This window comes from Elephantulus edwardii, unplaced genomic scaffold (assembly GCF_000299155.1).
Source record: "Elephantulus edwardii isolate Elephantulus edwardi_28Jun2011 unplaced genomic scaffold, EleEdw1.0 scaffold00006, whole genome shotgun sequence".
NCBI lineage: Eukaryota > Metazoa > Chordata > Mammalia > Macroscelidea > Macroscelididae > Elephantulus > Elephantulus edwardii.
Genome location: NW_006399756.1, coordinates 18746816 through 18762030, shown reverse-complemented (window position 1 = coordinate 18762030; position 15215 = coordinate 18746816). Strand labels below are relative to the sequence as shown.

At 41.8% G+C, this 15215-nt stretch overlaps 1 protein-coding gene across 1 annotated transcript in view; it reads right to left on the bottom strand.

Moving 5' to 3' along the window:
* LOC102865440 (guanylate cyclase 2G-like) overlaps positions 1 to 14824 on the bottom strand; it is a 60549-nt gene extending 45725 nt beyond the window's left edge. Inside the window, 5 exon segments of the mRNA XM_006880168.1 lie at positions 2367 to 2552; positions 6944 to 7053; positions 9207 to 9555; positions 12931 to 13228; positions 14817 to 14824. Of these exon segments, the coding sequence (XP_006880230.1) occupies positions 2367 to 2552; positions 6944 to 7053; positions 9207 to 9555; positions 12931 to 13228; positions 14817 to 14824 (951 nt within the window).
* Positions 14825 to 15215: the final 391 nt, after the last annotated feature.

Below are 15215 nucleotides of genomic sequence, written 5' to 3'. Positions count from 1 at the left end.
TTTTTCTCTTTAGGGTACCTTTTTAATATGTTCTGATTATTTACAACTGTACAAGCAAAGCACACACTTCCAAGTGCACATATTTAATACAGTATTGACTATTTGCATTTACAGGAGTTTTCAATAATCTGAAAAAAGATCAACTGTTTAAGATCTTTAAAGTATATTACAAAATCTACTGCTAGTTCTTGTACTACAGTATGCTTACTCAGTAAAACAAACAACAATAGATCTACATAGTAACTGAGTAACTCTGTCATCCACTCATGCCAACCCAGGGGGCCGGTCTCCATTAACTCTAAGCCGTCTTATACAAAAGTTAAGGCAAAGTCATTTTCAAGTTTAAATAAAATTCAAGTCTTTAAATATTGGATGGAAATAATTTTTTAAGAAAAACAAAACAACAACTCAGTCTTATTAAATAATATTTTGTGGAATAAACTGGTTACATTTAGCAGGAAATATTCTTATTTTAATTTCTGCTCCTTAGCATACTTAAAGAAAAATTTAGGCATTTAAAACAAAATAATTTATAATTAACTTTATTAGAAACTTGCTAAATTTAGTGCATCCTTGTTCTTCAGAAGTATAGCACTTCTAGAAGTGAATCAATGAGAAGCCTCACCTTGGAGGTAAACAGGGCAGGGATTTCATCCTGCATCACCCAAAGGGCAAGGGGGAGGGGGAACCACAAACACCATTCTCTCACGATTAAATGACTTTTAAATCCATGTGCCAATGCAGAGGTACAGAAGACGTCAACATAGAGCTGACTAAAATATGGACTCTTTCAAAGAGTACTTGGAGGAAACGATGACAATTCTATATAGAGCATGAGCACTAGGTAGGGGGAAACCACAAAAGTGGAGACTCTTACCATCTTCCTTGCCAGCGCAAGTGTGCCAACTCACAAGTTCATTAAAACAACACTATGGTACCTCCACAGTCTTAAGCATACTGAGACATCTTTGTCTCACACAGTAGCTGGTCGGTTCAGTTTGAACTGCCAACTTTTGATTGGGAGCTGAGCTCTTAAGGAATCATAGACCAAATGGCTTTGAGTGTATGAGACATTGTGCGGATAACATAGGATAGGACAGAGTGTAGAACAGCTGTTCATACGTTTACTATGAGTCATACTCAACTCGATGACACCTAACAACACCATTGCTGTTGAGTTGATTCTGAAACCCTCCTCTGGCTTTCTGAAACTGTAAATCTTTTAACTTTTTTCCCCTTTCACTTTTCTTTTTTTATATTCTTTTTTAAAATTTACTATTAATTACAATGAAAATTCACAGAGACTTTGGATTTCCATTCATTCATTGTTGCACCTTTCTCCCCTCCCAACCCTCCCCAGAATCTGTAAATCTTTAAAAGAGGAGACTGCTGCCCATTTTTTGTGTTGTTTTCTTTTCTTAAGGAGCTGTTAGTGGATTCAAATAGCCAACTTTTGGTTAGCAGCTCAACACACGTTACACCAGCGGCGCGCCCTACCAAGGCTTGTTGTAGGCCTTACGTATGTGTTTATTCCCATTTCTTCTCAGTAGGAGCCAAGAATGTTTCCCTTTCACCCTATGACTGGTAATCTCTCACTTGGCTGTCTTCTCCCTGCTCCTGTCCCTGTCTCTCTTGTACTCCTCATCTCTCTGTTCACTCTGTTCACTCTGTTCACTCTGTTCTCTCTGTTCACTCTGTTTTGGTTTCGAGTCCTGGAATTCCTCTCTCTCATTACCTTTGAGTCAGACCTGACTCATGACTGACTCTCCTATGAGTTTCCAAAGCTGTAAATCTCACTGGAGGCAGTTGCCTGTATTTCTCCCATGAAGCAGTTAGTGAATTCAAACTAGAATTCAGAGAAGCACAACCTTTGAGTTAGTAATGCAACTCCATCCGGGTCAGGATCTCCCTAGGGATCTTTCTAGGAAAGAAAATTGTCTTGGCCCAACCTCCTGCCAGTAACACCTCTGCTATTTTCATGTAGAGTCTGTTATTAGACAGTCAAACCCAAAGCCTGGGAGTCTGAGGCCATTGTTTGTCCCATTCTACAGGTAAAGAGACTGACGTGTTAAGGTGTTGATCAATCCACCCAGAGGTCCCATGGTCAGTAACTAACTAAACCAAGATGGGAGCCTCAGATTTCCATGCAAAGGTCATGTAGCCTTTCATCCAATAACCTCTGTCCCCCATCAGTGGTCCAGGCTGTAGATTTCACAAAAGAAAGTCAAAGTGCTCTTTCTTTTGGGATGTGGATACAGGTGAAGAGCTTGTAAGTCTGTGGCAGAGCAGAAGGCTAATACAAAGGGCAAACACAAAGATCTCATCCCCCTAGGAAAGGACTGGAAGGAGGAAATGCTGTGTCAGACCTGCTCCTTGGAGGAGATGGAGCTGTTGAAAGGTGGTCTCCGCAGCCTTCCGTAGACATCTTCCCAGAAACCTTCATCTCCAGAGACTTCTCCACGGTAGCTGAGAGCGATGAGAAACACTAATTCATAGACTTTTGGGAAATGTGTCCTCTCCTGATCAGTCAATACATCCTTCCAAAAGCCGTCCTAAAAGCAGTGACACACATAGAGACATAATGTACAGTATAGCCTGGTAAACAGAAGAACGTTTACGTCAATGTTGAAAATAATCACCACATCCTAATCCTATTCGGAAAGCTTCTTGTTGTTTCGTGCTGTGGAGTTGACCATACCTCATAGAAAATCTATGAAAAACAAACCTGCACCTAGCCCATCCTGCACAATCTTCATGATCTCCGGAGTGCCAGAGTCCACTGTTCCAGTCTCCGTGTCGGTCCATCTTGTTGAAGGTCTTCCTCTCTTTCTCTCACCTTTCATCTTCCCCAGCGTGATGGTTTTTCCCCCCCACAGGTTTGTTTCTCCTGGCAATGTGCCCAAAGGATATGAGATGAAGTTTCACTCTTTGCCCTGAGGAGCGTCTGTGTTGCACTTCTCCAAGACAGACTTGTTTGTTCTTTTTGGTTTCCCATCAGGCATTTCATATTCTTCTCCAACACCACAAAATCAAAGGCGTTGAGTCTTCTCGGTCTACTTTATTAATTGTTCAGCATTGAGATACATGGGAGGCAACTGAAAATGCCATGACTTGGATGAGGCACACCTAGTCTTTAAATGGACATCCTTGCCCTTTAACATTTTAAAAAGGTCCCTGACAGCAGATGTCCCCAATGTAACACTTCTTTTGATTTCTTGACTACACAACCTCACTTGCTAAGGCTGAGGAGGACCTGAAGCACTTGCTGCAGAAGGTCAAGGACTATAGTCTTCCACATTGATTGAAGTTCAGCATCACGAATACAAAGATCTCACCACTGGGTCAATTGGCAGCACCATGATCGATGGAGAAGAGATTAAGGTCGTTAACAATTACAGCTTGCTCGGCCCCACAATCAACATTCTTGGCACCAGCAGTCAAGTAATCAAAAGACAAATTCCACTAGGAAAATCTGATGCCAGGGACCTCTCCTTAGTGCTGAAAATCAACGATGTCAATCTAGAGACTAAGGTGTGCCTGATCCAGGCCAAGGTCTTTGCAAATTACTTGCTATGCATCAGAAAGCTGATCAAAGACTAAGGATGACAGAAGAAGAATTAATTCCTTTGAGTTGTGGTGCTGGAGAAGAATTCATGGACTGCCAAGAGAACAAACAGGTCTGTCTTGAAGAAGGTGAAACAAGTTTCTCTTGGAGGATAGGATTTTGAAGCTGTGTCTCACATACTTTGAGCAAATGGCCAGGAGGGATTGGTCCTTGGAGAAGGACATCATGTTTGGAAGCAGCAGAGGAAAACCCCAGATGAAGTTGATTGATATAGTAACTGGGGCAATGGGGGTAGATGTGCCAGAATCAGTGAGACTGGCTCTAGACAGGGAAGCCTTCAGAGCTGTTGTACATAGGTCACTATGAGTCACAGACAACTCGATGGCACATAAAACAACAACAATGGCTACAATGGATGTGGATTGTGGATTTGAGTAAAATGAAATGGATTGACTTCAATCTTTTCTCCCTCAATCATGATGTTGCCTATGGGTCCAGTGATGGTGATTTCTCTTTTATTGGTGTTAAGATACAACCCATTTTGTAGGCTGTAGTCTTTAATCTTGTTCAGTAAATGCTTTACGTTTTTATCACTTTCATCTTCTAAGAACAGGTGGCAAGACCATGACATATTTAAGGTTGTCTGTGCAACAACAACCTGTTTGAGTCAGTTTGCAGCTTCTATGCTTTGTTATTCGTCATTCTTATCTATGTTACTACTATAAAGTAAGCAAGCTCCATCCATTGTACATATATATGGTGAACTCTAAGATAGTTAGAATTCAGTAGGATTGCTTTGTTTTACAGGCCTGAAAAGTTTTCTATCTTTGGGTTCATTTTCCCCTGACTCTGTTAGTGAGAAATATTTGCATTTTCCTTCTTTGAAAGCTTTCTACCAGTTCTGGATTTCCCAGTAAGTGAAATGCTCTAGAACTCTTCAAATTTCCCTACCTCTGCCTCATTTGCTATTGGGTGTCCATGCCATTGTGTGCATGTGCAGCGATCTGTGTGTATCTATGTGTGTGTATCTGTGTGTGGGTATATCTATGCATGGGTGTGTCTCTGCAGGTGAATATGGTTCTTCTTACAATATAAAACTAGAAAGCTGTCCTGCAAGTGGATTCTCTTCTCTCCTTAACCTATTTTGGGAAGGCATCTGTAGAATGGATTTAGGCCATTCTTAAATTAGCATTGAATTCAATTGTACGGACATTATGTGGTATCTGTTTTAGTTCTACATTCTCTCTACCATTGCAAACCAGTTGCAGTTCGGTCATCCAGGTTTAGGACAAAGTGACAAAGGCTTTCTCTCTAGAGGCTAGGTCTTTCATTCATGGGTTTGCTATGAGTCGCCTCCGACTCAATGGCACTTAACAACAACAGCAACAACAACGACAACAGCATAAAGAAAGGTCAGTTGGCCTAGTGAACAGAAAGCCGCGCTCCCAAGCCAAAGGTGGGTGACTCTAATCCACAGCCCTCAGGCCTGCCTTTACTTGTTTGGGTGAAACATTCTTCTAGGTTATAACCCTGGTGTGTGCACTTGCTGTACAGAGGTAACTCATGGTTGCTGTGAAACTGAACACTGTGACACTGCTGTGTCAAATGTGAGAATGGTTATACATAGTGGACAGTGTTTGGTGGAGCTCCCTGATTAAAAGTGTTGCTAGTGGCGCCGGCCACTCACTGGTAGAGACATGGATGGTCTTATTCACTGTCAATATACAGCTTCAAAAACGTGATAGAGAGTCAGCGTCAGTAGGAGTTGAAATCAACTCAACAGCAGTGAATTTGAGTTGCAGTTGGAGTGATGGCTGCCTGCACAGACACTAGGTCAGCCCACCTGGGTTGGAATATTAGCTCTCCCATGATAGTTGGGTGGATGTGCAGGATTAGGAGGTGGGGGTTTCACTCTGTTGTACGTGGGGTGACTATGAGTTGGAGTCAGCTCAATAGTGCTTAGGAAAAACAGTGCTAGTTGTGTGACTATGGGCCTGCTGTTTCACCTCTCTGAGCCTTTCCTCATCTGTAAACTGACGGGGATAAATGTGCCTACTCCATCAGGCCATTGTGAGTCTGAAAAGAGCTTTCATATCTGAAGCATTCCCAGACAGCCTGGCCTCACTAAGTCCTGCATAATGCCCTTAGGAGCTCTGAGTTCCTTACTTATCTAAGCTTCAGTTTTTCCACCTTTAATATGGGAAGCTAATACTTTCTGGGGAGCTCTGGTGGTCTAGTGGGTATAAAGTTGTGCTGCCAACCCAAAGACAAGTGGTTCAAATCCACCAGCTACTCTGCATGAGAAAGATGGGGAATCTCCTCTCATGCGATTTACAGCCTTTGAGAACCTGCTGAAAGGTCAGCTGTGATTCGGTCCCTACTCAACAGCACATAACAAAAACAATAACAATTGTATTTATATTACAGGGCTATTGAGGATACCAATGCTGGTTCTGACTTAAAAGGAGGGGGAAGCTCATTGCCATCAAGTCTGAAACAACTCATAGGTGAACCTCCAGCGAGTTCTTGAGGCTGTAAATCATATGAGAAGAGATCACCCATGTTTTTCCTGCAAGGAGCTCCTGGTGGGTTCAGACCACCAGAAAGGCATAGTTGTTGAGTTAATAGGGAAAATCCTCACAGATTAACTCCACCAGAGCTCCCTCAAGGACAATAATGCATATAAAATATGTAATTCATTATACAAGTATATTCATAGGAGCACAAATGAAAGGGTGGTACTAGCCCGCATGTACGTCAGTGGACGAATGAACAAATCGTAATCCATATGCTTGATGAAGTCCTGACACGTGTTACAATGATGGACCTCAGAAATAGTACGCTGAAAAAAGAAGCCAGGCACAAAAGGACACATATTGCACATCTGCATTCATATGAAACACCCAGAATAAGTAAATTTATGAGACAGAGCAGAATGGTGGTTGCCAGAGGCTGCAAAGAAGGCAGGCTGCTTAATTGGTAGAGTATTTCCTTTCTGGGATGATTAAAATATTTTACAGCTAAACAGTGGTGGTAGTTTTACAACATCAAGAATGTATTAAATGTACTGAATGTCATTTTTAAATGACCACATTTATGTCACGTACATTTCACGTTCATTTTTTCAAAAAATGAAAGTAGGAATCAAAACAACTGGTGTTTACTGACTTAGCAGAGAACTAAACTCAGGATCCAGCTCGTCCACTCACAATTGTGTGGGAAAGTGATCAAGTTCTCTCCGCTCAGACTCTTGATGTTAATATTCAAGTTCAGGAGCACTTCCAACTCAGGGGTATTCAGCGAAGGAGTACATTCTGGCACGTAGTAAGTGCTCCATACCTGTATTATCAGAGCTCCTGAGCGGTCACCAGCACCCACCTCAAACTGCCGGAAAATGATGAAGACAAATTCTCCTGTGTTCAGCCCCAGTTTTTCTGCACCCAGTAGGATAGCATTTGCATCCTCTGAGCTGCAAATCAAGATAATGACTAGGAGAGAGGAAAACAGAGTCAGCCAGAGGTCCCTGCTCTCACACACATGTGCATGCATGCACAGTTTTGAAAGCCTAGCCTGAAGCCACTCCAAATGAGACCTGAACCTTGTCTTTCCTTGGGCATGCTTTAGGAAACAGGAATGCTTAAACAAGTCCCTGAGAACATACTTCTTGAAGCTAGCCAGCACTATACTAACTGGTAGCTTTTGCCCTACTGAGCTGAAGTCTTCTCTGCAGTTTTCCCAGAACAGAAGGGGAAAAAATTTGAGAACATTTCTATGCCCTAGTTTCTTTAGTTATATTGACTTTTTTAGCCACACACCAGAAGGAGTTCTCAGGGGAATCGAAGTTAGGGGCTCTCAGAAGTCAGGGGAGCTGCATCCAAGCACATTAGCATTTATTTTATATGCATCAGAGAGCTGGACAATGACCAAGGAGGATAGAAGGAGAACTGATGCCTTTGAGCTTTGGTGTTGGAGAAAAGTGCTGAGGTGCCATGGACTGCTAAGAGAACAAACGGATTCATCCTGGAGAGGGTTAAACCGGGCTGCTCCTTGGAGGCAAGGATTCTGAGGCTTTGTTCTGACATACTTTGGTCATGTTGTAAGGAGAGACCGGCCCTTGGAGAGGGACATCATGCTTGGGAGGGTGGAGGGCAGGCACAGGAGGGGAAGGCCCTCTGGGAGACGGATTGATTCGGTGACTGGGGCAATCAGGATGAGTGTGTCGGAGGCAATGAGATTGGCACAGGACAGAGCAGAGTTTAGAGCTGTTGTACATAGGGTAGTAAGCGACTCGATGGCACATAACAACAACAACAACAACATGCACATTAAGTAGCCATTAATTTTGTTTTTAAGTTGGGAAAATCATCTTGTGTTTAGCTGTGTCCCTCAATAATTTCCAGGCACTGTGCTGGGCATGGGATGTAGCAGTGAGTAAGAGAGAAAGGTCTCTGCCCTCAGAGAACAGACAGGGTCACAGAGGAGGCTGTCAAACAGCCTATCAGGGAACAGATTAAAGAGACTATTTAAGATTCTGAGAAGTAAGGGGCACAAATTTGCTTGCATTCATAGGTGAGGGGATCCTGGCAGGGAAGGGAAATGGACATGCATCAAGTAGTTAGTAAAGGCCTCTGTAAGGAGGGGGGGCTGAGTCTGGAAGAATGAGAGGAAGCTGGCCATAAAGAAGCACAGGATGGGGTGGGGTGCAGCTCCAAGTGGTTCCAGCCAAGGGATCCACAGTCCAAACTTCCCAACGCCAGACTGCCCCTAGTTTATTTGAAGAATAAGAATCATTTACTAATTCATAATTGAATGCAGATCCTTATAAGCACAGTAGAAACCGTGACTCATTTATGTTGACCCAGTACTATGCCTAGACGTGGTTGCTACATACTTTACAGGCTTGATTTTATTTAATCTTCATACGTCTATCATGTTGTCTCTCTTTTATAGATAAGGTATCTAATGCACAAAGGGTTAAGGTACTTACCCAAGAGCACATAGCCCATGGTCTGAACAACTACCAACTCCAGGGCCCAGCCTACCTGGAAGATGCTTCCAGACCTTATTCTATGCATTATTAACATTAAGGGAGCTGGAGTTTTACTTTAGAATTTTTTTAATTTTTTTTTTTTTTTGAAAGTGGTAGTCTTTTTATTTTCTGCTGCAAGTGTTACAAGTCCTCTTCACTTAACTACAAGCAAGGTTGTGCTATCTGCATAATACAGTCTTCCTCCAGTCCTGATGCCACAGTCTTCTTCCTTATAGTCCAGCTTTTCAAATTATTTGCTTAGCATTCAGATTGAGTAGGTATGGAGAAAGAAAACAACCCAATATATATATATTCCCTTAATCTGTTCAGGCAATAACTTTGTGGTCAAAGTTTCACATGAGCACAATTAAGTGTTCTAGGATTTCTCCATAATTTGTTATGATTTACTTTAGAATTTAACGACAATGAATAATAGCAATTTCTCTTACCGATGTAGAGTGAAGGAGGACACCAACTTGGACTTGATATTAAGTTTGTCCTGTACCCACTTGCTTTTACAATCCATAGAAAAACAAGATTTCTTTGTGTTTTCAACTGGCCTTTCCCATTCATCCCTTCAAATATAAGCAACAGAAGATTCTGCCTACTCACCTCTGGCAACTGATGATATGCTCCTAAGATTCTCCTGAAGGAGGGCTGCATCATTATTGGTGTACTTCACTTGAGCAGTAATGGCGAAATGGGATTTGAGTTTGTTTTCTACAACCTTCCACAACTCATCCACTCCATCTCTGGAAGAAGCCCCTGAATGGCCTCCAAGGACCCCAGTATTCTTCCATCCCAGGAACTGGAGACTTTTCTGGAGCACATTGCCCATTTCCTGCCTGGGTAGCACAAGTTTCACGTACGTATCATACAAAAAGTCGTTCTCCAGCTTGGGTGTTTGTCCAACAAAGTCAAACATGGGGATGTTCCACTCAGAGGCCAGCAAACCAATAACCTTGAAAGTAACCAAAAAGATATCTTTCCATAATTGAGTTTATGCTAAACTCAAAATTCCCAGCAAAGTATGTGTGTAGATAATAAATTCAACAAGTCTATGAGTTATTCAGCATGTGGAAATTATCAATATCAATAATATCACATGCAAAAAAAATTACTGAAGACCATCCAACATCAGCTAGAATGGTATATTGGCAGAGAACTATTGAAAGTTCAAGTTGGGTTTAGAAGAAGCTGTGGCACCGGGAATCTTGTTGCTGATATCAGATGGATTCTAACTGAAAACGAAGAATAACAGAAGAATGTCGATTTGTGCTTTATTGACAATGCAAAGGCATTTGACTGTGTGGATCTTAGCTATAGCTAACATTGAGGAGAATAGGAATCTCAGAACAGTTAATTGTGTTCGTGTTACAGTTGTTGTTTTTTGTTAGGTGCCATCAAGTTGAGTACCACTCATAGCAACCCCATAAACAATAGACTTGAACTCTGTCCTGTCCTGAGCCATCCTCATCATCCTTGACACATTTGAGTCCATTGTCACAGATATTGCATCAATCTGACTGTTCAAGGTCATCTTCACCTTTGCTGACCCTCACCTTCCCAAGCATTATGTTCCTATCCAAGGAATAGACTCTCGTAACAACAGGCCCAAAATATGCAACTCTGCCTCCAAAAACATGCTGGTTGCACTTTCTCCAAAACTTATCTGTTTGTTCTTTTGGCAGTTCATAGAATATCCAGTACTCATCCCCAACACCATAACTCAATGCATCAATTATTCTTCTGCCATCTTTCAAAACCTATATTTATACCAAGAAGCTGTAATCCAAACAGAATAAGGAAACACCGCATGGCTGCATAGTTTAAAATCAAGATAGGTGTGTGTCGTGGCTGTATTCTTTCTCTGTAACTATTCAACATTTTTCAACTATGCTAAGAAAAATCATATGAGGAGCTGGACACTATAAATAGAAATGTGACATCAGGAATGGAAGAAGATTCATCGACAACCTGCATTATGCAAATGACATACACCCTTGCTTGCTGAAAGTGACTTGAAGCACTTTCTAGAGAAGATCAAACACTATAGCTTCCAGTATAGATTGCATCTCAACATCAAAAAGACAAAACCCCTCACGACTGGATGTATAAGCAACCTCATGACGGAGAAAAGATTGACATTGTCAACGATTTCATTTTGTTTGAATTCACAAACAACATCCATGGTAACAGTAGTCAAATCCGAAGACATGCTGCATTGGGAAAACCTGCCATCAAGGACCTGTTTAAAGTGCTGAATGGCAAGGATGTCAGTTTACAAGTTAAGGTGCATCTGATTCAAGCCATGATATTTTCAACTGTTTCCTGTGCTTCAGACAACTGGACAGTGAATAAGAATGACAGAAGAAAAATTGATGTTTTTGAATTGTGATGTTGGAGAAGAGCACTGAATATCCCGTGGATGGTCAAAAGGATAAGCAAGTCTGTCTTGGAGTATGTGCAACCAAGGTGTTCCTTAGAGACATGGGTGGTGAAACAGTCTTATATTATTGGCCCTATTTTCAGGATGGACCAGTCTTTTAAAAAATAAATCACATTGAGAGAGGTAGGGAGTCAGAGAAAGAGAGGAAGATCCTTAACAAGGTTGATTGGCCCCGTGAGTGTAACAATGGACTTGAACATATCAGTGGTCATGAGGACTGTGCCACATAGTGTAAGGTTCAGATCTATCGTTGACATGGTAGCTATGAGCTGTAGTCAATGTGACAGCACCTAACAACAACAGCAACTGTATGTCAAACACTTTACTAAGAGCTTTTGCTCTCATCTAAATATTTCTGTGTAGTAAGTGTGTGTCAACATTTTCTAGACAAAAATGTAGAGGTATAAAAACAGAACTTACCTGCTTTAAGGCAACACAACTGACAAATAATAGACTTAGATTTGGAATTTAGAAAATCTGGTCCCAAAGCCCACTCACTGCTCTCTATTCTAGACATTATTCTTTTCTTCATTCATTTTTCACCTCTCATTCCCTATTCATTAGGAGGCAACCATGTACAACAAACTTTGCAGAACTTGCATTTGAAAGAGCTCAAATGTATAGATACGATACAGCTCTAGAGAGAAATATGCTGTTGTTGCATGCCATAAAGCCTGTTCAACACATAGCTGACCCTCCAGTGGGTTTTCAGAGGCAGTGAATCTGATGGGGGAAGATTGTCCATCCTTCTACCACCAAGCAGCTGGTGTATTTAAACTGTGTGCCTTTGGGATTGCAGTACAGCTTCTTACCACAAGGCCACCCCTTCAGATTTTCTAGACGATAAATGTGGTTGTGTGTAGTCAAGTCACTAGCCACTCATAGCAACCCTATGCTCAATAGCTCTGAATTCTGTCCTATCCTGAGCCAATCTCCCTGGCTTCAACACATCCAACTCCATTCCCCAGTTACTGTGTTGATCTATCTCCTCTAGTGCCTTCCTCTCTGTACCCTTCCAAGCATGGTGTCCTTCTCTGAGGACAGGTCCCTCCTGGAAACATGCCCCAAGTATGTCAAGTAAAATTCTTGGTTCATATATGAAATTGCTTCTGATTTGGAATTAGAGAGAGGGAGGATAGAAATAGAAGAATAGAAAACGCTCCGTGGCATTTGAGCTTGACTTTGAAGAATGAGTAGGTTTTGGACTGCTCTAAACGTGCCCAATAGGGAATTCCAGAAGCCAAGACTCAAATGCTAAAGTAATTTCACAGTTAGCAAGCACCAACGACAACTTGGCAGTATTTTTGAAGGGGAAGACTGTGATATTTCTTCCTATTTAGATTTTCCATCAACACTTCTCAGATCACACAACACCCAAGAACATCAACAAAATGCATCCCATTAGTTAACAAATACAAATCATTCATTTCTCTGATTCTCTTTCTCTAGCGTTTGCAATCTGTCATATTTGGAGGTTTTTTCCCTCACTTCCTTTCACCATCACTGAATAATTTATCATATGCACCAAAGGGAAATGTAAACAAATGGTAATTTTCTATTAAAATACAAGCAGTAGTTTTCTTTTTTTATTTTCCTGAGTCATATGACTCAGCACTAATATGAAGAATGTGTCTACACACAGCAGCTTCAAAGTTCTCACTATAGTGAAAGGAGAGAAAGAGTGATTTGAAAGGTTTCTCTTTCAAGAGAACGCTGTTTTATTACAAAGTCTAATTATATTATCGAGAAATTATATCTGATAATTACAGTTACTGAATAAAAATGCACTCATTGTCAAGAGGTTATTTACACCTGTACCATCATCTTTAAAATTACTAACTTCCAGTGGGAACTTGACCCCAATCTCTGAAAGGCTGTATACTCTACCTCTACTGCTTCTGGGTATGCTGGTCCAGACAAAGCTGCAATCCTTTCTCTCTGGACCTGTTTGATGAAAACAGTTAGGGATTCCTTGATGCTGCAGTCTGTTTTAGTATGCGTGAACTCCCAACTCAAGTTTTCCAGATGAGACATCTCTAAGTTGACCTTGTCAATGGCCACCTAGAGGCCAGCACCCAGCCTTTGCATGCTGTATGGATGGGAGATGTCCCAGGGAGCCTGGAGGCCCACTGTGAGTTTAGCAGCCTCGTCACTAGCATGCCAGCCAAGAGCATCACAAATAGCACTGGGTGGGCAGCACAGCAGTCAAGCCCCAAAGAAAGCCCAGAGCTTCCTGGAGCCTCGGGACTCATCCTGAGAGTCAGGGAAGACATCTAACCCCCTGTGTCACTGCAGGACTCTGAACAGCTCAGCTTCCTGACCACTCAAGCAGGAGCTTATATGAGATCACCCAAATTCCCTGAGGACCACAGCCCACTTCTTAACCACTGCTGTTAATTAAGCAAAACCCCCCTAATAAAAATGCCACTTCTAACACAACTTTCAGTCGCTAGAGGGTAGGGGAAAAGGCTGAGGCAGGAAGAGTTGTAGCAGTTGTTGGGTGTCTTCAAGTCCACCATGATTTATAATGACCCTGTGAAGAACACATCTGAATCTTGTGCTACCCTGAGCCATCTTCATGATTTCTGATATGTTTGAGCCTATTGTCATAATCACTGTGGCTTGCTGAGGATTTTCTTTGACCTCCACCCTTCCCAGCATAATGTGTTTTTCCAAGGACTAATCTCTCCTGTCAATATGCCCAAAGGACATGAGAGGACGTTTCACCATCCTTGCCTCTAAGGAAGACACTGGCTGTACAGCCTCCAACACCAGAACCTGGCTATTTATCCAGTGACACCTCTCCAAGTCACCGGACCACTCAATGACGCTTCACCAGTGACAGCCCGAGCAGAATTCCAACCTCAGGGTGTATTAGTGGTGTGACGTGGGCCATGTTGTTTCACTTTCTGTCTTCATGCCCTAGTAATGTACAGTGTAACCATCAGACTGCCGGCAGCCGCAAGGTTGGAAGTTGGTAATCCACCAGAAAGAGGGTCAAGTGCTCGTAAAAATGTACAGCTGCAGAAAGCTGAGAGAGCGACATTCTGAACTGAAATTGACTCAAGGACAGCAAGTTGGTGTCACCATCTCCAGATCTGTAGGGAACTTAACTGTAATGGACTTGTTCTCAGAGTGATATGTTGTTATTGTTTAAGTGCCAACAAGCCGGTTCCAGCTCCTAGCAGTCCTCCTGTCAATAAGAATGTCATTGTTGTTGTTGACTATTGCTGTTGAGTCAAGCACAACTATAGCAACCCTATAAACAAAAGACCTGAAGCATTTCTTTCTATAACTATTGCTGTTGTCTCTCAAAGCACATTGCGTTTCCAGAGGTGTGCTGGTTAGGAAGTGGATGCCACTCCGGCTTCCAAACATTTCCCCTCATAAATATCCAAAAACATTACGTTTAAATTGATTTGTCTGTTCTGACTTGAGCTGAAGAGGGCAATGGGTACAATGAAAATACCCAGTCACTAGGTTTTAACTGATCAAGGAAAAAGCCTGTCTGCAATGAATACTTCTTACCTTCTCCCCTGACTTACTCTTTAAGGCAAGACAGAAAATTTAACAAACAAGTGAAGGTAGGGAAGAGGCTGTCTCACCCACCCTTCACTAGTAGATTTGTTCATGTAAGTTATTATTTTTTTTTACATTTTGTTCAGAAAAATAATCTATGCATTACTGACATTCAAATGAGAATCCTATTAAGCTAGTAAGAGATATTGATTAAAGTTTACTGAATATCGTCTTGTTAGATGTCAGTGATTTGCCTGCTCATGGTGACCCCTCTATAAGACAGATGACATCCTGCCCGGTCCTGTGCCATCTTTACAACTCCTACTGTGCTTTCAATTTGTCTTACAATTCCTACCTGTTGTTGCAGGCCCTATGTCACTCCTTCTCCTTAAGGATCTTCCTCTTTTTTTAAATGATTCTCCATGATTTTTTTTAACATGTTGTTGTTGCTGTTGTTGTTAAGTGCCATCAAGTCATATGCAACTCATAGCAACCCTATGAACGAAAGACCTGGACACTTGTATAACTTTAATCCTTGCTCCAAGTTCATAGGGTTTCTGGAGGCAAGCTATTACAGAAGTGGATGCCACTCCTGCTTCCAAGCTTGTTTTAATCGAGGAGCTCCACCAAACACTGTCCATCATGAGTAACCA